Source organism: Coloeus monedula, assembly GCF_965178545.1.
Source record: "Coloeus monedula genome assembly, chromosome: 18".
Classification (NCBI taxonomy): Eukaryota; Metazoa; Chordata; class Aves; order Passeriformes; family Corvidae; genus Coloeus; species Coloeus monedula.
Genome location: NC_138798.1, coordinates 8,568,518 through 8,592,740, shown reverse-complemented (window position 1 = coordinate 8,592,740; position 24,223 = coordinate 8,568,518). Strand labels below are relative to the sequence as shown.

At 42.7% G+C, this 24,223-nt stretch overlaps 1 protein-coding gene across 1 annotated transcript in view; it reads left to right on the top strand.

The window, feature by feature from the left end:
- Positions 1 to 10,361: 10,361 nt before the first annotated feature.
- Positions 10,362 to 24,223, top strand: part of MAPK1 (mitogen-activated protein kinase 1) — a 37,638-nt gene continuing 23,776 nt past the window's right edge. Inside the window, exon 1 of the mRNA XM_082293130.1 lies at positions 10,362 to 10,733. Coding sequence (XP_082149256.1) covers positions 10,591 to 10,733 — 143 coding nt within the window. The 5' untranslated portion in view covers positions 10,362 to 10,590. The remainder of the gene's footprint in view (positions 10,734 to 24,223) is intronic.

The window sequence follows — 24,223 nt, the reverse complement described above, 5'->3', positions numbered from 1 at the left end:
CTGGAAGAGTAACAGGGATGTAACAGAAAAAAAAAATCACAATTCTATGTGGGGAAACTGAGTTTTGTTTTATGAAGTAAGCACCCATCTCAACCCTACTAGAGCAGAACAAACCCCCTTCTCTAGCAGAAACCTGAGTTGTTGTTAATTAACGTCTTGCTGAAAACTAAGTCTTTGCCATCTGTTCTGCCACCTCACTACGAATGCTGCTCTCATGTTGATTATGTAAGTAAAAATGAAAATATATTTTGGTAGAGTGCTGCATGGCACTGTGCTGATTCTTCTCCTGTTTCTATTTACCATTCCCTGCCCCCATCCCACAATGAAAGGAAAAGGCGACAATTATTTGACTCCTCGGCAGCTTTATCCCGGAGCTGCTGTGCTGGCTGCCAAGCCCTGCATGTTCTGGGAGCAGCCACCTCACCCCTGCTGTGTTTGAGCCATGAGCCCTTTGCAAACCCTGCTTATTACTGGATTCATGAAAAATCCATGGCGGGAAGATGCCCCTTAAGCTGAAGCTGCTCTAAATTCTTGTGAGGGGTTAACTTGAAATCCAGAAGAAGAAAAGTGAAAAGAAAGGCTCGGTTACTCCATAAGTGATAGCCTGACCTCTGGGAGCAGCCTGCTGCTCCTGTTACAGGCATGGCCTCTGTCTGTCCAAGGGTGGAGAAGGAGAGAAAGAGGAGGGGTAACTTTCCTGTAAGTGGGTTAGAGCAATTACTGAGGTCTCTTACAGCAAGTGAAGTTGTCAGTGTGAGTCACATTCCCTTTTTTCTCTCACTGCCAAATTTTAGGCAGTAACCAGACAGAGGGAGAAAAAAAATAGGAAAAGCGACAATGGGGAAAAATTCAACTGAAACAACCCTTCATTCGGGGTATTGTTTGACGTTTTAGCTCTGATTGTACACAGAGATAAAGGATCTATAAATATCCTGTCTGCTGAAATTCCTTATCACAACATCGCCTGTCAGCTGAACAAATAGGTTAGGTTCTCAAATAATACATAATTACATGTGTAAATACAAAATTACTGATTGCCACATGCAATGGAGCCTCATCACTGAAGAGGACATTAACCTCTTGTGGTGCACTAGATCTTCCTAGGCCTCAGGACAGCAAGTGGCACATGCAGCTGTTACTGCTAAAGCAGCAGGAGCTCGGAGTCTGGGCTGGAATAAGCAAGAAGATATTTATCTGCATGACTAGACTAGATGAAAGCATCTTCTGACACTTTTTGAAAGTATCTGAGCATTTAGTTCTGTTTAGCAAATGTCTGGAAGCTTTTCTACTCTGCTTTAGAGCTTTTAATGAAGCATTGTGATTCCCATTGTGGTCAATTGTTTGACACTTTTATTATTACTGGTATGCAGAGTGTTTTTTAATGTTTGACAGCTGGAGAAAGAAGTATTTTGTGCATTGAAACTTTTAGCACAAAGCTGCTGTTTTCCATTCTGCCTTTGTCTTTTATTCTTGCTGATGCAAATCAATGAAAGACAGAACTGATTCAATTACATTTGTTTACTTCTTCCTTGATGATAATAAGACACAGCCTGCCTTTTATAGAAGGCAGAAATAGAGGATGTGACTGTTTCTACAGTATTTCTAGAACGACTTTTTTCCCCCTTACAATATAAAGGCATTTATTTGTTTCTAATGTCTTGATTTACCAGATAATGCACACTTCCTAATGTGTGTGGAGCAAGAATAGCTCTATGAAGGACAGTTAGCAATGGATTCCATTTGGAAAGCTTCTATCTTGTTAATTTTATTAATCCAACAGTATAAATTATCAGAACACATCACAAAACAAACACAGCAAGATACTTCTGTCCTTCACAGTAGGGCTGCTGATCACTGCACAAAGCAGTGCCTTCCATTGCAGGTGCTGGGTTTATACAGCCACAGTCCTGCTACTGGGTCCTGCCTCCAGGGCACTGGTACCACTGGAGAGAGACACAAATGAGATCCCCTGGATTGTTTTAGTGAGTAATGTGCATGTCTTGGGGATTGTGTAATACTTTTTTTTAACACTTGTCCTGAGAAAGGAGGCCTGTGTCTGTCTGTCTTGCTTGTGCAGTTTGCAAGGGCAAAGATCCTGGATCAGGAGGGCATTTCTAGTGGACAACAGCTGCTCGTGAGAGGGTAGGATGAAGTCACCAAGAGCACAGAAAATTACACCAGGGAGACTTTGGGAAGTGTAAATGGCTTCCCAAAGGAAAGGCAGAGGACGAGCAGAAAGGAGGAGGTGGTAAGGAAGTCATTACAAAACTGCCCTCATGCTTGCTTTTTCCTGCATTTTTCAAGAACAGAGAAAAGTGCAGCAAGGATGGCAAAGGCAAGAGAAGTGTCTGAAGGCTTCTCAGCAGTGCAGTCAAACCTCCCGATTTTACAGCTGAAACTAGTCTTAGGGAGTGATATCACCTAGCAGCTGAGCCAAATCTAAAGGACTGCTGGTATCAAAATGATGCTTCTGCTTCCAGCCCTGCTGCTTTCTTTGTACGGGTCTGGTGCTTGTCTGACTCTTTAATGAGCTCATGCAGCTCAGTAAACTGCAAGAAAATGAATTCAGTAAAAAATATACCAGCCCAGGAAAGGAGAAGAATTGGACAGTGTGAGAATGGAGATGGCAATGAGTGGGAGAAGAACAAACATCAGAATTTTGCTGCACATTTGGGGTGTTTTGGGGGGTGTCTTGCTCCTATTTGATGCTTAATTTCCCCCTTCACCTCCTCGGTGGGGCTTCCCTCAAAAGGGCACAGGATGAACACGCCTGAGCAGGGAGGCTGACTGGAGAGGTGAAGGAAGGTCACTCAGCAGTCCCAGCCCCCGGGGCAGAGAGAGGACTGAATGGGACTGCAGCAGCCCAGCAAGATCTTGGCATGGGGAGGAGTGTAGTCCAAGAGGAACCAAGAAGGAAAGGGGACACGTGCAGAGTAACCACAGAGGGTTACTGCAACAAGCACTGGAAAAATGCTTGAATACAGGGCAATAGTCCCATCTCCCTAATCTAGCTCTTAAAGGGTTTATTCTCATCTATCCACGTAGCTGCCCCTGAAGGTGCTTATGTCCCTTATTTAGCCATACAGTTCTCTAAACTGGGTTTTGATAAAAGGACAGCTGCAGCATTTTTATTATCTGCGATAAGCAGCAGTAAAATCTGTTTAGAGTTCATGATGGAAATGTATCCATAGATTGGCATTTTTCCAGCTGCACTTCACAAAGGTAAATGGGACATGAGAGGGGTGCACTGCCCCCTTTTAATCCATTTTCTCTAGACGGGGGCACTTTGCCTCTCTGCAGGAAAGGCCAGCACAGCTACTGTGCTAATAAACACTCATTCCTCGCTGCAGCATCTGCGCTTCCCAGACTCATAAATCTAAGCAACTTGTAGTTGAATAGCAATTAAATATCCACGTGCATTTCCATACCACGGACTGGTGCACAAGGCATAGGCTAAGTGGCTGCACATCTGCTGTCTGCTCCCCCATACGTGCTGCTTGGCAGAGCGTGGTCACTTAACCTTCTCCTGCTGCCATTAATGGTACATGGAAAATTGGATGCAGAGCATCATCCTACAGATATTTTGCCATATCTTTCTTTAAAAATTGTGTTCTTTCTTGTGTGTTTCTTTTGTTGGTTTTTTTTTTTTTTTTTAAAGAAGCCTTTATTGTCTTTCTCTCAGGATTTCCAGGCCAGGGATTCAGTTGGGCTGTTAAAATCAGTTCAAAATGAGACATCATATTGAAAAGTTAGCTGAGATGCAGAACACTGATATATCCTCACAACAACTTTGTGTCACTTGTACAAAATCCAGAGACTCAGTCTTGCAGTAAGATAAATGTAGTGCCTGATTACAGTGGATGTATTGCACTTAAAAGGCATCTCTTATCAGGAGGCTCTGTGTGTCTGCAATAATAACCACCGTATGTCAGGTAAGACAAAGATAATGTGAGCCAGATCATTTTCCCACTGTCAAAACTTTCAAATCCAAAAAGCTACAAATGTCTTAATTATTAATTCAATTTTGCTACATCTAGTGCTGGTAGCTGGAGGGAACATCTTTCTGAGGTTCAGTCTTTCCTCTTGTCTAACTAATAACAGTCTGTGTGGCAGTTTTAAATGTTATGGCCATTTAAAGAAGTAAGAATTGTACACAGTTGTTGCCCATCTTGCATTTCCGTGCAGCAGGATTTTACCACATGAAACTGAAGTTCAGATGTTCCCATCTTGAGCAAACAGATAAGCCTCGTAGTTTGCTTTGAACTTAACAAGCCTCCTTCAGTGGTGAAGCTGTATGAGGCACCAGCCTGTCTTGTGTCTGACTGTACAGTGGTGTTGTTGTACAGTTACCTATCAAAATGCTTATTCCCTATGGAACTGGCAGAAACCTTGAATTCCCTCCCCAACCCCCACCCCGTGTGTCTGTCAGCTTCGGACCAAGTTCCACCCAGATCACAAGAACATCCTGAATCAGACTCAATAATTTGCATTTCCTTGCCAAAGATTTTATCTGCTGGGGGTGCAAATTGTGCCATCAAGGTTGCTGCTGTCGAAAAAGCTGCACCCTTCTGCTCCCCAGCTCTTCCTTTCCCAGCATTATTAGGAAGAGCTAATAATTTCTAATTTATCCAGACGAATTAATTGAGACAACAAGGCTGTCAAGTGAGAAAGGCCACACAGTGAGACAGCACCACTCTGAACACATGCACAATTTGTGTATTTGATTAGGTACCTCAGTACTGGCAGATTATTGTTGTTAAAGCAAATCTTCCTTTTGCTGTTTTCATACAAGACTCTCTGCTGCAATTCTGCAGATGTTTGTTCTCTGTATCCCCACATTGTTTAAAAAAAAAAGACAAATGATGATAGTAAAAATTACACTTGCTCATTCAAACATCTTGCTGTTTACATAGAAGAAAAATCATGTGCTGGGATGCAATGACCTAATGAGAGATACAACATGGCCTTCAGCAGGAGCTGGATGGGGCCCTCAAAATCTGCTGCTTTCACACAAATTGTCCTCCAATATATATAACGAAAACCTTCTTTTGTTTATAATGACAGATGCCACAGGGGTTGTATATTTGGATATTATTTTTTCTCTAGGAGTGTTTATTAACAAATGCTTGCAAGTTTTATGATGTGGTGAAAACTATATCTCTCATGATAAACAGGAAGTACTCAGAGGTATTGCATTACCCCATAATGCAACACAGATTCCAACAGCTTGGCTCTTTTTCTCAAAATATGGTGACATCACTTCCTTCAGGAAATCTCTCTTCACAACTTTTATCTCCTATAGATATGCAAAATTACAAAATAAATGGTTTTTTTTAAAATGAATGATGATTCATCAGTTTTGCACTGTAGAAATTGATGTCTGTAATTTATATAAAATCTATTAAAAATAAGCAGTAGAGACTCTTTGGGCTGTCAGATCAGTGGACTGAACAAAGTGCAGGGAAAGGAGACTGATACCTCCCCTCCCTCCTGCAGCATAGGTGTAGACAGCAAAGATCCAGATTTCCCTGCAGCCGTAAACCTGGAGGTGCCTCTTCTGCAGTTCCATGTCAGCAAGGTCAGGACCTGCCTGGCAGAGAAGAGGGAATCCTGTTTCCTTGTCAGGTGCACAGGAGAGCTCCGTGTAACAATTTGCATGTGGAACCTTACATTCAGAATTGCTGTGCTATGGCCTCCAGCTTGCTCCTAAAGGCTGCCATGCACTTGTCATGGGATGTACAGCCATCAATGCTGGCTGCATTTTCAACCCTGGTGAAAATCTCAGAATGCCATTAGTGTACTGTCCCCTATCACTTGTTTCTGTTCAGCCACTGCCCATGGTTTAGATTAAATCTAATAACAGCAGACATGTAGGACGTGTACTTGTGCCATCAGAGTCATCAGCCACATGCATTTGTGATGAACGTCACCCCAGCAGACGCCGACGTCAGGGAAAGCAAGTCCTGGTGAGCTCTTTTTAGAAGGCCTGGCATCATTCCTCAAACTGGTTCTCCATGAATAGACTTGTGTGTCTGCCAAGGGCTTTACTTGCCCACAGCCAGATGCAGTGGGGTCTGGGTATCACCCCTCCAACTAGGACCCTTCTATTCCCACAGCTCAGCCCTACTACCTGTTCATTTTACTTTTAATTTACATTCCTCCCCCCCCATATTCTCTTTTATTCATTCTTGCATCATCTCTTTTATTCATTCTTGCATCACCCTTTTTTCTCTGTCCTCACATCAGCCAACCTCTTCATTACAAAAGTTCCCTACATTTTTAACTACGAGCAAAAACCATTAAAAATGCAATATTTGGACAACATAAAATCCTAATAATCCTGTTTCTACATGCTTTGACTTCTGCCTCTGCTGGAGGCATCACTTGTCCTGCCTACAGATGAACCAAGAATAAGTGTGGGGGAAACACACTGTATGTTCTAGTATTTGTAAATTATTAGATCTCTGAAGTTATGCAATAATTTTCTCCTTTTTTTTTCAAATTTTCTTAGCAATGAATGATACCAGAAATGCAGAGAGCAAGAGACTGCTATTATGTACTAACTAAATCTTTTTGTAAGAACTTCATAGCCTTCCAGTGTACAAAGCTTCAGCACAAGAAAATGGGTCATGTAGCAGGACTTCAGTGAAGACTCACAAGTTGCTGTAATATGCTGTGTAAATACTGACTATATGTATGTTTTGTTTTGTTAGTCCTGTAAAATAACTTTTTATCTGGTGATTCAATTCTCTTATCATCCCCAGCTTGTTTACTGAATTTTAAGTCTTGGGCAAGATGAAGCAAGCTCATGAGGAGTAGCTGGTTTTCAAAAGATACAAGTTCCAGATAACCGAGGACAAGTAAGGCACACAACAATATTGAAATCACTCAGAGTTTTATTGCAGCTGACTGAGACAGAGTGTGCTTTGAGGCTGGGAAATTTCCATTACTGAACTGCAGGACAGTGCCCAGATACTGCTACTACTGCAGCTGAAAAATAAAAGCAACTTAGTTTTATACAGACAGTAACAAAATTTCAGTATATTAATTAAAATAGCTAGATTTATATAATAATCTTTTAAGACTGCTGTAAAATTGATCCCTTTAAAAATATTTAGCATATGATTGTAAACTACTTGTTTAAAACTAAGGAACATAAAAATGACTTGAAATTGCAACTGTGTTTTCAAACTGTATTTGTGAACAGCAAATCTAACTAGAACATGATAGATAATACAAGACATCTCCTACAACAGTGACAGGTTCTGACAGTGACAGAATGATACCCAGTGCAGGATCAAGGCTGTTACTGACAGAATCATTCTGCAATTAATAATCTTTTGTGCTCCTCTTGGCATGCACAGAACAACCACAGCAATCTGTTTACTCATCTTAACTCCGTGGTGTCTAAGCCACAGTAAGCTCCCTACAAAGTCCATCAGAGTGTTGAATGTGGAAAAAAGGAAATACTGGGGGGAAAAGTAAATTTGTTCTGGTACCAAGTACACAGCAATTTGGATGAGAGACTGGTTTTAACCTCCGAACAGTGCAAGATTACAGGGAGAGCCTCATTTTCATTGAGGTCACTTTATGCTGCCAAAGCAGTGGTCGATGTTCACATGAAGATCAGTCTCAAGGGATTTCTGCTGTGTGTCACCCATTCAGTCAAGCCCAGGTAGGTACTGACTAGAAGTTATTACCAGCTGATGCTCTTTTCTGAATCTTAGGATAGTTCCCTGTGGATCAGAGCTCATATCTAAGCAATTTCAGGAACCATCACCATGGTTCCTGAGTGCCTTAGAAGTTAAAATATATCTTTATAAAACATTTTAACATGTCTTATTTCTCTCTCTCATCACCCCCGCACAAAGGCTTGAGGTCTTTTTAAATAATTCTGGTATATACTTAATGCCTGTGTTTTGCTGGGATGATGGGGAGGTTCAGGTTCATGCTGACATACTCATACAGCAGCTACCAAGAAAGCCATGGCTGCAATGTCCCACGCAAATCACGCAACCAGTATAATTATAATGGTTTTGGGAGATGTGGGTTCAGTTTTAAATTAGCACAAAAATCTGAAATGCTTCCCACCCCCACTACAGAGGGGCGCTGTAGGGCAGCTCCATGGTGTTTGTCCTCAGCCTGACCCGGCACTGCTGATCCCAGGGCTCGGGGGGCCTTGTGGTACAATGTTCCCTTTTCAAGAGACCCATTTACAGAACACGAATTAACAGTTAAGGCAGATATGAGTAACAGTGCAGGGAATTTCTAGATCCTGGTTGTAGGATGAATTCATTCATGTGACTCCTGAACTTGACTGAAGATGGAGACAGTCCAAACCATGGTGTATTTACACTGACTTAGCTTATGGCTTAGCTTTTTCTTAATATTCCTGTTTCTGCTTACACAAACTCTTCTCAGCAGTGCCTTGATTTCTGTTGGAAGTAAAATGGGGTTTTCCTCCTGCTTCTCATTATCTGCTATCATTTTTTAGTAAGCATCACCTCTCTTCCCCCAACACAGCCCCTTTTATTTTGATCATGGAACTCATAGTTTTCTTAAAACACGTTTATATGCTTTCCAGAATTGAGGCTTTAATGTCACCTTGCTAAGGCAAAAGACCCAACATTAAGTGCAGGTAATAGCAGTGTATTTAAGTAGGCTGAAAACCGATTGATACCGCTCCGATCTGCTCTGCCTATCTCAACAACTGCAGAGCTTTACTGAAATACTGCACCGAGTTCTGTCATGGGAGGAGTTGTTTGGAAAGCATGCCATAGCCTCTGACCACTTATTTGGGTTTAATTGGATTAGACATATATTTGAACACAGCACTCAAAGGAGCTGACAGTCCTTCCACAATTTCCTGGCCTGCCTGGTCGGTTTCCTTTTTGATCAGACACATCCCAGTGAAGGTAGAAAATAATTTAGATACACACCAGTTTTTAATTAAATTTGCTATGACAGGCTGTGTTTAAGTAACATTCTCCATAATAATTTGTTTTGCATTTGCTGATGACAGATTTTTTTATGTTTGTAATCAGAACTGTAAGCAGATTTCATTTTTAGAGTTAAGAGAACCTTTAAAATAATATTTTACTTGGTTTCAGAAAATTTAAACACTTGCATTTACTGCTAAAATTTCTGAGAAAAATAACACCGTGTTTCTAAAGAGCAGAAGAACACATCATGGAACTGAAAGCATTATACACATATAAAAAATAATACATCAGAAGCATTATCCCACTCAAATACACAAAAACACAAGCTGTAGAGTTGAATGCCTGTTAAATACAGAGAGGAGTTTATTACATTTTGTTGCTGTTCCCTGACAGCTTTTCCTCTTTCAGCCTAGGCTGGGTGGCACCTGGAGCCAGCCTTGCCCCAAGGGAGAGGCCTTGGGGACACCCGGGTGCGCAGCCGAACCCAGGGACTTCCCCTCACCCCGGGGCAGAAGCTGCCCGGAGCCCCGGCGAGCCGAGCGAGGGGTAATGAGGGGATCGCACAGCCGGGAGCAGCTGCGGAAAACTGCGGTGGTTCGGCCGATGGCAAAGGAAGCTGGTCTGGAGCAGGCAGGGCCAGAAGGTGGGACGCCAGAAATGAGCTCGGGGAGTTGGGAGAAGCAAGACATTGTCAGGGACAGGGGTGGGGACAGCTGAGAAGCAGCAGAGATGTTGGGAATGAAAATGCCAGTAGTAACCAGCGGTTGTTGTCAGGATCATTAGAGAACTGCAGAAAAAAAAGTCACAACTGGAGTTACGATCCTTGGGCATAAACCCCTGCGAACGGGTAAAAGCTATTTTAGAAAAACTCTGCCTTGCAGGAAAACAGAAAAGGTACGACACTGTTGCAAGCAATGTTTAAAGCATGAGATAAACCTTCAACTGCGATTTCACCTCCCCTACAAAGTTTATTTACATTTATACGGGAAGCAGCGAACAGGAAAACGTAATTACATGTAAAAACAACACGCTAAAAAGAGGTTGCAAAACTGTGCGCTGAAGCAGGGGAGTGTCACAGATGACCTCGCCCTTCTGGCAGCCGCCGGGCTCCGGCGCGCGGAGCGGAGCGGGGCGGGACCGAGCCGCCCGCTGAGCCCGGGCCGCGCCCGGCTCCATTTCCCGCCCGCCACCTGACGCCTCTAATGGCGCCGCACGGCCGCGCGCCCACGTGACCCGCCGCGCGCCCCACGTGACCCATGGCCGCCGCCCCCCCTCCCCAGCGGCTGCGGTTACCGCAGTCCCCGGCCCCGCCCCCGGCCCCGCCCCCTGCCGCGCGCGCGGCCCCGCCCCGCGCCGCTCCCTGCGCGCGCGCCCTCCCCCCCCCCCCCCCCCCCCCTCCGCTTCCACCTCCCGGGCCGGGCGATGCGCGCGCGCGCGGCCGGCGGCGCCTCCTCAGAGCGGCCGCGGCGGGTTCGGCGCTGACGGGGCCGACGGGCCGGGAGCGGCGGAGCGGCCGGAGCGGGCGGCGCCTCTTCCTTCCTCCTGCTCGTCCTCCTCTCTCCTCCCTCCCTCATCCTCCTCCTCGCCCCCCTCCTCGCCCGCCTCCGCCCCCCCGCACGCAGGCACCGCGGTTCCCGGCACGGACAACATGGCGGCGGTGTCGGGGGCAGGGGCTGCGGGCGGCTCCGCCAGCGCCGGCGGCCCGGAGATGGTGCGGGGACAAGTGTTCGACGTGGGGCCGCGCTACACCAACCTCTCCTACATCGGCGAGGGGGCCTACGGCATGGTGTGGTGAGTGCGGCCGCCGGGGCAGCGCCCTTGCCCCGGACAACTCCCTCCTCCCTTCCCTCCCTCCCTCCCGCCGCCTTGCCCGGCCGCGGGCCCAGCCCGCCCTTGCCCTCGGGGAGGGGGAGCAGCTCTGCTTCCCTCTCCTCAGCTCTGCTTCTCCCTGCGTGTTCCCGAGGTTGTCCCTCCGGCATCACCCTTCTTTGCCCTCCCTCCCTGCATCCCCCCATCCCTCCGTCGGTGGATGCAGCTGAGCGTCTCGTTTTGTTTCACTCCTGCGTTTATTTTCTTTAATATCTTCTTCCTCTGGAGTTGGTCACTCTCGTTATTTCCGCTGTCTCCGTAGTGCGATTGCAGACGTTCAGGAAGGGGGGAGGGTGGTAAATCCTGCTGGCAGCTCCGCGTCCCTCCCAGCGAGGGCTCACCTGGCTGCAGCAGCCCGAGGTCGCGGGGATAAAAAGGGTGAATCTGAGCATAGGAGTTGCTGCCGCTGCCTGGCTTTGCTCAGGACGCGCTGTCTGTGCTGCAGAGCCGGCCGGATTAGTGCCTGCGTTAACGTGTGCAGGTGAAAGTTCTCTTCAGTTATCCTAGCTCTACATTATATTGCATTATAAAGACTTAGACTAAGTCTCACTAAAAAGCGATCGTGTGTGTTTGCTCTGCGTAACATCGGTCTTAAAGAGCGAGGTTAACGAACTACCAAAAACGTGAACTAACTGGATAAAGAGTGTGAGATGGATTTTTTTAGCAATCTCAGTGAGCTGGGGTGATGCTGTGTGATCTGTGTATCTGTTGACTGGGTTATAAACCTGGCATGCTCAGTGACGTTACTTAGGATTTCATATTTTGTCTTCCATTAGTAAAACCCCTTCCATTAGTTAAAAAACACATTTACTCCTGAGATAACCTAAAGGATACAGGTGAAAAACTCTTTTTTGTTGTTGTTTTATCAACTTTCTTCCAGCACTGCCTCTGTTTCTTCAGCAGGATTTTTGACCAGAGATACTAAATGAGACTTACTTACAGGCTGTGACTTCATGAAAGCTTTATCAGCATTAATTTCTCTCTCTGATAAGGAATCTTTTGTAAAGCAGTGCATTTCTCAGCAAGGACACCTCACAGCCTTCAGCTGTGTGTTACAGATTTTTATAGCTGTAGGTTTTTGCACATAGTCATGAATTGTGCTGGCCTGTCAGGATGAAGTCATTGTGTGTTTCAGGGAGGGGAGCTTTCATCTAGGCCTGAGTTTAGCTGGGAGATGAGCCTCTCTTGTGTTGTGGCCTTCACTTTTTTTTTTTTTTGCTACGGGAAGAACCTTCAAAATGTAAATCAGAAATCCCATTTGCAGTGTAAAAATATCCTTGTTATTGTTTCAGTGTTAGAAATCGCAGCAATATATCCAGTCCAAAACTTGTTGATGTAGCTTCTGGTACAGGCTGTATTTTATTATGGTTATTTTATCATCTGAGCCAGGGCAAGGAAACGGGTGCAGATAATCTCAGTAGTGGCTGCACTGGTTTGCACTCACAGTCAGGTTTCTGAAGGTCCTGAGGAATAGCACTGCCAAGGTGTGTGCTGGGGACAGTCCAGTTCACATCAACGAGGTGTTAAAAACTGTGTTTCACAGACAAACTGAAAAGCTAAACTATTTCACCACGGATCAGGGACTTCGAGAAGCAGCACAATGGCAGTTGATGCCCTTTTTTGGCATCCCTGTGCCCGTGAGCAGATACAGGGGAAATGGGGCCACTTCTGCCCCTCCAAATAGTGTGTGGTAAACTTCTGCACTGAAGCTGTTTCCCCTCCAAATCCAAAAGGTTTTTTATTTGAAAGCTTCTTCTCACACTTTGTGTCTGCTGTGAATGCTGTACAAAATTACTAACAAAAATTCTAAATCTCCAGTTCAGTTGAAATATGCACTTGGATTCTGTGTTTTCTACTCTAATTTATTAATGTAAAATGTCACATTATGTATTTTGTGCTCTTGATTATTGCTCTTGTGCCTTGGGTGTGAAATGACAGGGAACAAAGTCTCAGTTTATACTGTGTACTTGGTCAGGAAAGTGTTGGATGCACTTGTAGTTAATGCCATAGCAGCTGTGCTGTTTTGTAGTGACTGCGATGAAATGCAATTACCTATCAATCACAGCCATGCAGGTTGTGCAGTTTAATGCTCTGTGTTTCGTGTTTTGCTTTGGTTGCTAATGCAGTGAGGATCTGCAGAAGCTTCTCCCTTGGGGGGTGGCGTAGAGGGCAAGCTGTGAGTGTGCAGATGGAGATGTTTCCTGCAACTACAAAATCCATTTAAATTTGTACACTTTAATAAAGGAAAGCAAAGCAGGCTCTGATGGTTTTGTTTTAAACCCGCAGCTAATGTGGACCTCTTCGGAGATGATGGTTATTTACAAGTGCACTGTGCCATAAGGCTTGTTATATGGCAGACGAATGTCTTTTGACTCTTAAAATCCTTCACTCTCTTTCTCGTTTTTATCCTGATTCTTATGTTTCTAGATTATTGGATTAGGGATTTGAAAACAATAAAATGCTTTTGATTATATGAGTAAAAGGGCAAATGAAGTATTCTTCGGGTAGTGCTGTTACGATCAGTCTTCCATTTTGATTTTTGCAGCAGAGAGAATAATGTTTGAGAAATATTGATCACAACATTAAATACCAGTACAGCAAATAGAGGAAGATGTTGGCTGAAGAGACTGTATGTGAATGTTCTCTCATCTGGGTTTGAAAACCCTTAAAGGCATTTAACTATTTTCCCTAGTGCAGTCATTTTTTTACATAATCAGGTTTTGAGTAAAAATAAACTCAGCAGAGCAGTATATTTACTGCTGTGTTGTGGTTGCACTTTCTCAGCTTCGTAAGCAGAAAAGGCACGTTATCAGGCCAAACCCCATCCTAATGTCCTCCAGTTCAACTCTGCCAAAAACGTTCAGCCTGTGATACAGGCTTGTGCCTTACTCTTGTTGCAGAGGGTGAAGTGGTAGGAGGTGGATCCTTGTCAGAGCCCCTTTCTAACCGTTTTTGTTTTGGTCATTCTGCGTGTGAAACTAGGGGGTGAGCACAGAGCAAAGTTTGAGCCAAGATCCTCAGCACTTCCTAGGACTGCAGGACATTCTTTGAACAATTACTTAGTCATACAGTCATGTTTGTTACTCTCAGTTAATTTATCCAAATATATGTAAATATTGTGTTGTCTTCTTCCCCTCTGCTTTCACTTAAGAATTAGTTGTTTTGAGGGGGGTTGGTGTAAAGTTCTTTAGGGTGACTTTCTCTTTCATTCATTGATAGGGCGTTATCAACATCAAAGTCAGATGGAACCCACTTTTAGACCAGGTCTGAAAGTTTCAGAAATACCTTTCAGACACAACAAACTGGGAAAAATTTTTGGGGTTGTTTCTTTCTCCCCAAATGTGGGCTTGATTTTATTATTATTAGTAGTATTTTTTTAAAGCAGCCTGTTAACAAGCCATACTTCAAATACACTGGAACAGCAATATAAACATGATAGAGCTGAGCTTTAAATTTCCGGCGTGACTTGTTCTTCATCCAGTTGGTCAGTAGTAATTTGGCATGGAATATAATTTGACAGTAAAAAAAGAATTGTTTTGGAAAGAAGTGGTGAATTGAATGTGATAGGGATGTTCTCATTTTTATCCCAGTTTTTGGAAGCTTTTTTAGTCATCAAGCTTATATGAATGTGAAGTAATATCAGTGCTTCAAATAACTGCTTATAAATAAGCAGTTGAATGCAGATGAGTGCAGTTGGAAGAAAATAATTTTCAAGCTCAAGTCGTTGATTTCTTGCTTTAAGTTTGCATTGTTACAAAGAGAGCTTTGTGTTACTGATGTGCTGTGAAAAAGTGATATTAGAAGTTTAGGTAGTCAACAGATAAATGTTAAAGTGATGCTGAAAAGAATATTTCAAATATTTGGCAGTAGATTCTTTAAAGTTACACTTCTCTCTACTGTCTCATGGAACAGCCCTACTTTTAGAGCCTCGATAATTTAAAATGAAGAGAAGCGTATTAATAAAGAAACTAAAATCAGAAAGAAATCAGGAATAGAATGATCTGCAAGGCATAGATATTTATATTTAAACATGAAAACTTGAATGGGATTGATGGTTGCCTAATAATTTCTTTCGAGTTACATAAAAAGGTAGCTTTTTCATCCTCTGTGGGGGTCAGACTGATTTTTGGGGTGGTCTGCTCAGTGGCAGTGATCAGAAACAGCCTGTCGTGTTTGTTTTGTTAACTCTTGCCTTGATCCAGAGAGAGAGAACCCTTTAATGATGGAGCCAGCGCAGGGATCCGTGTCCCTGTTTGCGTGTGCTTTTAGGGAGCCCAGGTTGAGTATGGGTAATTAACGTGTTCTGTCTGCGTGATAAAGAGAACAGGGAGCTGATACAAGTTAGCCAACCCTCCCGTGCAAGGATCAGAGGAGGGAATTAGGGAGTGTAATTGGTGGCTAGTTATCAGCTTCTTCCCTCTGGGGAGAAGGCAGATGTAAGCACTTCCCTTCAGTCACTCAGGCTTCTAGCACTTGCCTAACCTGGCGTGGGAGCCCAGAGAAGCAATTAGAGCTGCTTTTCCTGCTCTTCCCAGTGATGGACAGGTGGGCCCTCACAAGCTGTGCAGCAGGGATGGGCAGCAGCCACTTGCTCTGTGTCAGAGCTGTCTTCCAAGTTTGTGGAAGATGAGAGGTAGCAACTTTTGCTGCCAGCCCAAAGCAGTGGGATACTGGCTTAGGTGGAGAGTGCAGCTCATGGACACTTGCATTTTATAAATAAATACACATTTTTGTAGCAAAGCATGATCCATCCCATGGAAACAGACAGAGATAACTTATGGGTTTTCTTTGAAGCATGCTTTATTAAGGAAAAAAGGCTTATATGGTCACAGCAGCTGTATGTGGCTGCATCAGTCCATCTCCCATACCCCTACATATGATTCTAGTACCTGTTGCCTGCTTTCCATCAAATCTTGCAGATGGTGGAAGTCTTCAAGATGGAAAGATATTCTGCAAGTTTTGCAAAAATAGGTATTTTGCTAGAGTGAAGAGATCCTATATGCTGCTCCACTGGGGAAGAGATTGCATCAGGTCACATGTGAGAAATCAGACTCCCCAAGGAGATATGACATGCCCCAGTTTCACAGATGGATTTATTGGTAGTCCTGAGACTAGAAATGTGTATTTGTAGGACACCAGGCTCTGTTAGTTCAGTGGCTCCTTGTTCAGGGGTGGGGATCTACAGCCCACAGAAGAGTTGGTGCTTTACCAACTGAGTAGGTGTAGAGCTCAGCTTGTGTTGAAAACTAGTACTTCGCCAACATAGTAATTTTTTTAATGCTTTTTCTGTTGATGCCTTGTCATAGGTTTCAGCTGTGATCTAGAAATGAAAATAACTGATTGATTTGGTATTTAATGAAAATATTTTATGACATCTTGCTATGGAATATTTCACAGCCTAATGTAGGTTGAAAGGGACTTTCTGAGGTCATGTAGTCCAACCTCCTACTCAAAGCAGGACTGATGTCAAAATTAGACCAAGTTGCTCAACGTGTCCACTCAATATTTCCAAAATCTCCAGGGATGGAGATTCTACATCTATGGGCAACTTCTGGTTTTAGTGTTGAACCAATTGTCCAGTGAAACTTTTCCCCTTAAAAATATGAGAGTTTGCCTTGCTGCAACTCGGGACCATCCCCTCTTGTCCTTTGTACTCTTTGTCTCTGAGAGGAGTCTGGATCACTTTTCTCAGTGATTCCCCTTTATGTAACTTAAAAGAGCAGTTGGATGTTTACCATCACCACCCCCTTTTTCCCTCCTAGCCTATACAAACCCAGTTTCTTCAATTTTTTTTCTCTAATGTCACATCCTTTTGTTCCCTGTGCATCCTAATGGTTTTCTGCTGGATTTAGTCCAGTACTGGGAGGGAGGAAAACTGGGTGCAGAATTCCAGATGTGCCCTCACAGCAGGAATCAGTTCCCTTGACCTGCTGGCTGCGCATGTAACACAGCCCAGTCCTTGGTCAGCCTTCGTCGCTGGGAGCTGGCACTGCTCATGGATGAAGTTGGATGTTGTTCTGATAATTTGGAGAATGCTTTCACTTAAAGTGAAGTATTTTAGGAACTTTTAAAATAATATCTGGAAAAAAATCCCAAACCCAGAAACATTTTATTAAGTGATTTCTATTGTATTTGATTTTGATTTCCAGATCACTTAAATGAAGTGTATGGAGCTATAAACATATTCAAAAATATAACTTTTTATTTTACTGTATTGTAAGGTAAATAAAAATAATAGTGTAATAATGTGAAATTCAGCAGTGTAGTTTGTTTCAGGTGATTTGTCTGTGTAAAATCTACATTCTACTAGTTGGCAGGACAGTTATTAAAGATGGTGGTTTGCTTGGGGATGAATCTCCTTTTCAGAAGGGAGCTTGTTTTCCTTTGGTTTAATACAACTTTTGGGTATATGAAGAAGCTATTCTCAAACTCATCTTTTTGCAAGAGCACAAAAATCCAAATACAGTTCATTGTCAGCTTTGAGCAGATAGATTAATAAGATCCAGTTCGTAATAAATGTCACTGATTCAGATGGGATTATTTGATGAGCTATTGGTAGATACTTTGGCAGGGTTTCCCGTGCTCCATCGAGGTGCAGGAGTTGGTTTCTGTTTCACAAGCATTCCTGTCTCCACCCATTTCCGCTGAGGAGAGCCAGGACAGGGACGGCCTCGGGTCCCCTCAGCCCCTTCTGCACCCGGGAGCCTCCTGGTGCCCCGGCTGCCTCCACGCTGCTTGGGCTTGTGCTGTGCCCCTCCAGCCCAGTGACCTCTTAGTGGTGGATTAAATACTGGTTCGTGTATATATGCCTTATAGAAAGGCTATAATAGAAATATTTTTCTGCTAGATTGGGGCAGGATCTTCACAACAGTCCTGTTTTAGCAGCGTTGTGGTGCACATGTTTTTACTGTCCATCTGGTTTGCAGTACCCAAAATCCCAACTGCCTAAGTTCTCTTAAGAGGAAATCTCTTCTCTTGGAAGTTTTTCTTTTGTATTTTAAGAGAATTTTCATAAAATCCTGAAATACTCTGTGATGATTAGGATGCAAATGAGAGTTTTTGTTACATGGTGGAAAGTAATTCGTCTGTGTTGTGGGTATGTTGTAAGTACCAGCAACTCGCAATTAGGCTTACAGATTATAATGTGCAATTGCTTCATTTTGCAGATTCTCTTAAAATTAGCAGATGCCACTGTGGCACCTTACTTCTTGCCTGTTTGGAAGGAAGGCAGATTGCTCCACCAAATATTGCTGATGTAAAATTTAAGATAATTTGAGCACTCCAAATCAATACTCCCCAAAATGCTTCAGTCCAGAATTTGCCCAATTTTATTGGGATTTGGATGTTGCAAAATATCCCAAATTACATCCAGGTTGACTTTTATATTGTATTTTTTTAAAGTGTTTCATAATTGTGAAATAGCTTCCTTTCAGCTACAGTAGCCACAGTGTTTTAATGCTGATACCTCCTCTGAACAAAACACCAAGCTGTGAGTATGCTGAGGGTTTACTGTTGGCATGTCTTGTTAGAAAGGTGGAACAAACATGCAGAAAATGCCTTGTAATCAGATATGAAGGGAAATAACTTCTGATAGTGGTGAGATGCACACTCAGTGCTAGGGGTTTGGTTGTTTTGTTGTGTTTTGGTTTGCAAGTGAAATACTGAACTAACCACGGCAGAGTGGACAGTAGCAATGACCTTGTTTTCATCAGTGCTTTGGGATAGTTTTCATTTTGCACTGACATTTCTACATCAGGTTTAGGAAAACCTCTGCTTTTTAGTGTACATGGATGATTTTGTTCTATTTTCTGTTGGAATGAAATACTGTGAACTATCTCTTCTGAAGATTTATGTGGCTTGGAATCAATTAAATAAGCTGATTTTAGGAGGAGTATCTGAGATATAAGTCAAATTAGAACCTTAGCAGACAAAAGACTAAACCACACTGAAGGATTTGTTAATCCCATCACCACTCACAGCTCTCTGGCAGTGCTCTCCCTTCTCTCCAGGAAAGGAGAAATGTTTCCTGCATGCATTTATGGTTCCTGCTTTGCTGCTTGGGGATGTGGTGGTTGTTTTCCAGGCTCTGGAGTAACAGTGGTGATGTTACTGACCTCTCCTTTTTTATTGTGGTGGCTTTTTGTTGCTCCCTTAAGGGGAGCCTTAAGCGCAGGGGGACAAGGTGGGCACCTCATGGGCTGTGTGGAGGCTGAGTTCTCCTGGCAGGCCCAGACACCCGAGCTGAGCTTTCCAGAGCTGAGCTTTGCAGGGCTGACCTGTGCTGATCTCGGGCTGTGTTGCTGCTGCAGGGGCAGCTTTTCCCTCCACGCCTCCCCTCTGTCATTTCTTCCTCCACTCCTGTGCTGGGGCCTGCACAGCTGGAGCATTTGCTGTGTTGGAAAGCTGGTTTAGCTGAAGAGTGACTTAATAAAACAATAAAATTGAAAGGTGATAAGTTGAAATGATGGACACAAAGCCCTGTGAGTGCTGGTGCTGACACAGGAAGGGAACAGGACTATGCAGGTAAAGGCTTCTTTACTGTTCCTGCTTCAACTTTGAGCTGCTTCAGTTCTCTGAACTGACACAAAAAAGGGCACTGCTCATATCAAAAAGTGAGAAAGGGATGTGAGGCACAAAAGGGAGAGTGAACCACAATCACTCCTTTGAATGCAGTGAGACTTAGGTTGTCTCATGTTGTGGAGCTCTTAAAATTTTAGCCCAAAATTCATTCCCACAGGAATTTATATATTGAGAAGAAAACTAGTGATATTTAATATCGTAATATTTTATCAAAAGCAATGGGTGCCTTTGGAATCAAGGGTCTATTTCACAGATAGTCAAAGGCCTTTTAAACATAGCAGTGAAGTTTGTTAAATTTGGCATCAATGCTATCAAAGGAAATACTGGCAGTGGAGAACCAGTAAACCTCTAAAATAGGGGAGGGAAGTGGGAAGGGAAGAAGTAGATAAAGTGAGATGTAAGAGTTTTGTATTTTCTGAAGACGAAGTGAAGTGGTGTAAAACAGAGTAGGCATACATGGTGGTTTGAAGTCACAGTGTTCTACAGCTAAAGGCATGGAAAGAAAAATACGTATTAGAAGAGATTGAGAGAACTGATTTTTTTTCCAAACAACTAAGATTAATCAAAACACCATAAATTAAATAACATCTTTAGCCAAACAGTACAGAACCTTGGGTGAAATAGCCAATATTTTTTTAATGCTAGTATTAAGGTGTAGTTCTAGAACTGCTGCTCTTCGTAGCTCTGTTTAGTAGGTGCTAACAAAACACAAATCATCTGGTCTGCCACACCCAGGTTTATGAATTGACTGAGCTTCTGGCAAAAGTAATTAATTTAACAGACTCCATTTTGCATGACTAGCTATTTGTTTTCAAAATACTAGGAGTGATCTAAGAAAATACACTATTAAGTAATTATTATCTGCATAGTAAATAGCTTAAAATTGAATTTTTTGCAAGGATCCATCAAATTCTACTTTTCAAATTCTGAAAAATAAAATTGTGTCTTTGTAACCTATTAGAGCCTAGAATTGTTTGAATTGGAAGGGGCCTTAAGCATCAAGTAGGACCGACCCCCTGCAGGGCCACCTTCCACTAAACCAGGTTGCTCCTGCAACTCCAGCCTGGTCTGGCACACTTCCAGGGGTGGGGCATCCACAGCTTCTCTGGGAAGCCTGTGCCAGTGTCTCACCAGTATCAATTAGAATTATTTGAGCAGATGCAATGAAATGAAATGAAAGCAAATCTCCTTAGGAGGTTATGAAGGTGCCTTAAGAATTTGTGGTGTGAAGGGTAATAACCTGTAGTAGATCAGATCTGAGTAAAATCGCTTCAGAGTAATTATTCACCTTTGTCATGGGAGGAAGGAGTTGGCGTAATTGTAGCAGGAAGCTTTATTATCAGGATTGATTTGGATTGTTAAGAGGAAGATGACTGAAGCAGTAGATGGTAGAGGTGAAGGTAATGCTGTTCCAGTTTGACCCAGTAAGCCTCAGAGGTTGACTAAAAGCATGTGGGAGTCTGCAGGGGTCACATGGGCACCTTGCTATGGTTGTGGTAAAATAAAGGGTACTCATTTAGAAATTATATTTATTTTTGCCTTGTTGGAAAAGAAAATAATCAACTTTGAAAGAAATATCAAACAAAAATAATTTGTTTAGGTATCTTCTATAATAAAAAATTAACCAAAGCCTTAGTAATGATCGTTTGGTGATAAGCAACAGATGACAAGAGTAAGGAATATGCAGATATATATAAATATATATATAAAGAACATGAGGACTTTGTAAGTATGACAATTGCTTTGCAGAGGGGTCATGATAAAAGGTTTAGAAACCCCAAAGCGATAACCTATCCATTGTTACAAGAATCTTGACAGATTAAAAACTACTTAAAAAGCCTCAAACCAGCCCCAAGATTTTCAAATAACATTCAGTTAGGAGTTTTCAGGTAAGGCCAGATTCATACTGCTGCAAATTGGATCACATCTCCTGTATAGTTATTTTAATGTTCCCTTGTTGCTCAGTTGTCTCCTGCTGCCACTTTTTTTAACAAGAAAGTGGGGACCAATTGTCAGTGGTTTTCAGTGGGGAGCTGTGTGTCACAGCAGGTCTTGTACCTAGACTTGCTCTGAGCTATCTCAAGGTTGAATTCAAGTTTTTTGGCCTCTTTTTTCATTATAAGCTGTCAGTGCTTATGGATGTTTCCCAAAGACTAAGAAGGTAATAATCAATGGGGAGTGTTTGTAGCAAACCAATAAATGATTCCAGAGTCCTGAATTGCAGCTTGTTTGACTTTTGCCCTCAGAGTAGGATGAAGGAGTACATGGTGCTCCTGTTAAAGTTGTTATAAAGTTGTTGTAAAGCAACTAGAGCCTCAAGGCTGAACGGTTTTTTATTTGTTTGTAGTTTTCCAAAGAATCTAATAGTGAGGTAACTCCATTTTCATGGGTTGCTGACTTTCTGACATGGTAGGAGTTAGTCTGTAAAACTAAATCTTTAGTGGAGAAAAGTAGAAGTGTATTAAGATGCCCCTGTTTCTGTAGTTTATTTCCTGAATTCACAGCTTCCAAACCTAAGAAACGCTTTGTTATTGAAAACCTCTTCTAGAGAAAGCTGAGAAATCAGAACGAAAACTGAGTGCAACATGGGTTGTCTGTTCATAAACTGAGGTTTCTTGAAACACGGCAAATGTATCCCGATATGAGTAGGCACTTGTTCCTTCTAAAACCAGGTGCTGATTTTGTAAATTAGTGCTAATAAAAAAGCCTCATGAACAATACACTTATTTCTCTTCAAAATGTTACGAATAAATAAAGGAAAGTAACAAATATTTCTAGTAAACGTAGGTGTTTACAGTTGGCTACAAAAATTACATTAAACAGTGTAAAAACGACACATTACTCAGTGTCCTCAAATAGTCTTTGACTATTTTTATCCTTTCTCCAGTCTTTTCTCTTTATTAAAAAAATAATACACTATGATGGTGGCTTAATCATGTAGAAGAAGAAACTAATTATTCTGAAGAATCTGGAAGGGTTAACATCTGATTATTAAAAAAAAGCCCCCCAAAAAACCCCAAAACCCTCTGCAAATTTGCACTTCTGCAACCACCTTCCCCCAACCCCAAAAATTGTAGCGAACAGTCTGTTAGGGTGGTTGTTACTGTCTCATAATATTGCATTATTTTATTTACAGCAGTCTGAAAAATAAGTTTAAGCTATTTGCATTGTAACTTGATAAATGTCAGTGTGTTGTGGAAATGGCCATGATTGAGCTAAATGTAGACTGAATTAAAAGATTAAAGATCTCCATAGATCAGCTTGCTTGCTGGGAATTATTTTTGCCTTTCCTATTCTGAATGTAAGCAGAATTATCCAATATCTCAGAAAGATTCTTATCTCTGGATATGCCCTTGGAATCCTGTTTCCACAGCAACACAAAGCTACTGATAAAAAAATCCCTTTTAAACTTCAAATCAGTCTTTTATTTAGAGTTGTAATTAGGATGTTTGCCGGTAGCATTGTGTATTTTGTGTGTGTGCGCGTATGCTGAGAGCAGCCTGTGAAACAGCCATGAGGTGAATAATCCTCAAAGTGTTGGAAGAACATCCCATGCTGGGGAAAGCGTGGCAGAGGAGCAGGCAGTTGTTTTTCAGTGTGAAGGACCAGCCCTCTGTGGGATGCAGGGACTGCCAGGAGCTGGCTCCTTTCCTGCCGGCAGCTGCAGCGTGCTCTCACTTGTTCCCGTTCTGCCCCAAATGAAACATGCGAGGAATAGGAATGGGTGGAAGAACATGCAGCAGGCATTGTGGGCAGAAGGGGCTGAGCTTTGGCACTCGGCCACATGTGCCTGGTGAAAAGCTTCCCTCCCCTGAGCCGGCAGTGCTGTGGGCTCAGAGCTCAGAGCTGCGGTGCCTTTCTGGTCACTGCTTTTGGAAGCACCCCCTCCCTGGGCTTCTGTTTAAAAAGGAAGTTGGTACCAGAGAGTAGAAGGATAAAAACTGGCTTTAAAAGTTATGTGGTGCAACTTCTTGGGTTATAAATGCTCATTTGTTTATTTTGTACAGTTGCACCTGATGTTTTACTTAGTCAAAACTTTGTTATATATTTACAAGATATTTAAAATCAGGAACGATAAACTCTGCTACTGGGGCTTGTACTGATTTTCACATGATGTTGCAAAAGTATCTAAATAACAGTGCTACTGCAGGTTGTCATAGGTTGCTAACCACAGCTTGAAACAGGAGTAATGTTGTGGCTACAACAGTTGGGCAGTTGCAAAATCTGCATTTAAATTTATCACATTACAGATAAATAGCACTCACAGCTGAATGGTTGCTTCAGCTTGTGAGGCTGCACATGACCGGGGCGGAAATAAATCCTTCTATCTGAATATTTAAAGTGTTGGTGACTAGATTCATCATAATGGTACAGTTCTGTGGGTAATGATCAGTACATGTGCTTAACGATTAGAAAGCTATAAACTGGCACTCTAAAAGTTGTTAATATCGGAACTGTTGTTCGCACTTTACAGATTTTTATCTTCTCTGGAAAAAAGTCAAGATAATAGAAAGTTCCTGACTTCAGAAGATGTCCCAATTAACTGCTTCATTGCAAATATAACCAGTTGTTGTGAGGTTTAGTAGAAGCTGACAGCCCAGACAAATACATTACACTGTGCACACTGGGACAGCACTGCCAGAATACAAATAATCTAAATTTAGGATCCGCTGGGAGGCAGATGGGATGTGCTGTGGAGCTGATCCTGGTCGGACTGCAGGGGGAGTACGGGTGATCAGGAGTCATACAATGAGATCTGTAATTCCGGCTGAGACTGGAACGAACCCATGAGATGAACCCGCGGAGCTGAGCTGGTGCATGGGCTGCAGGGG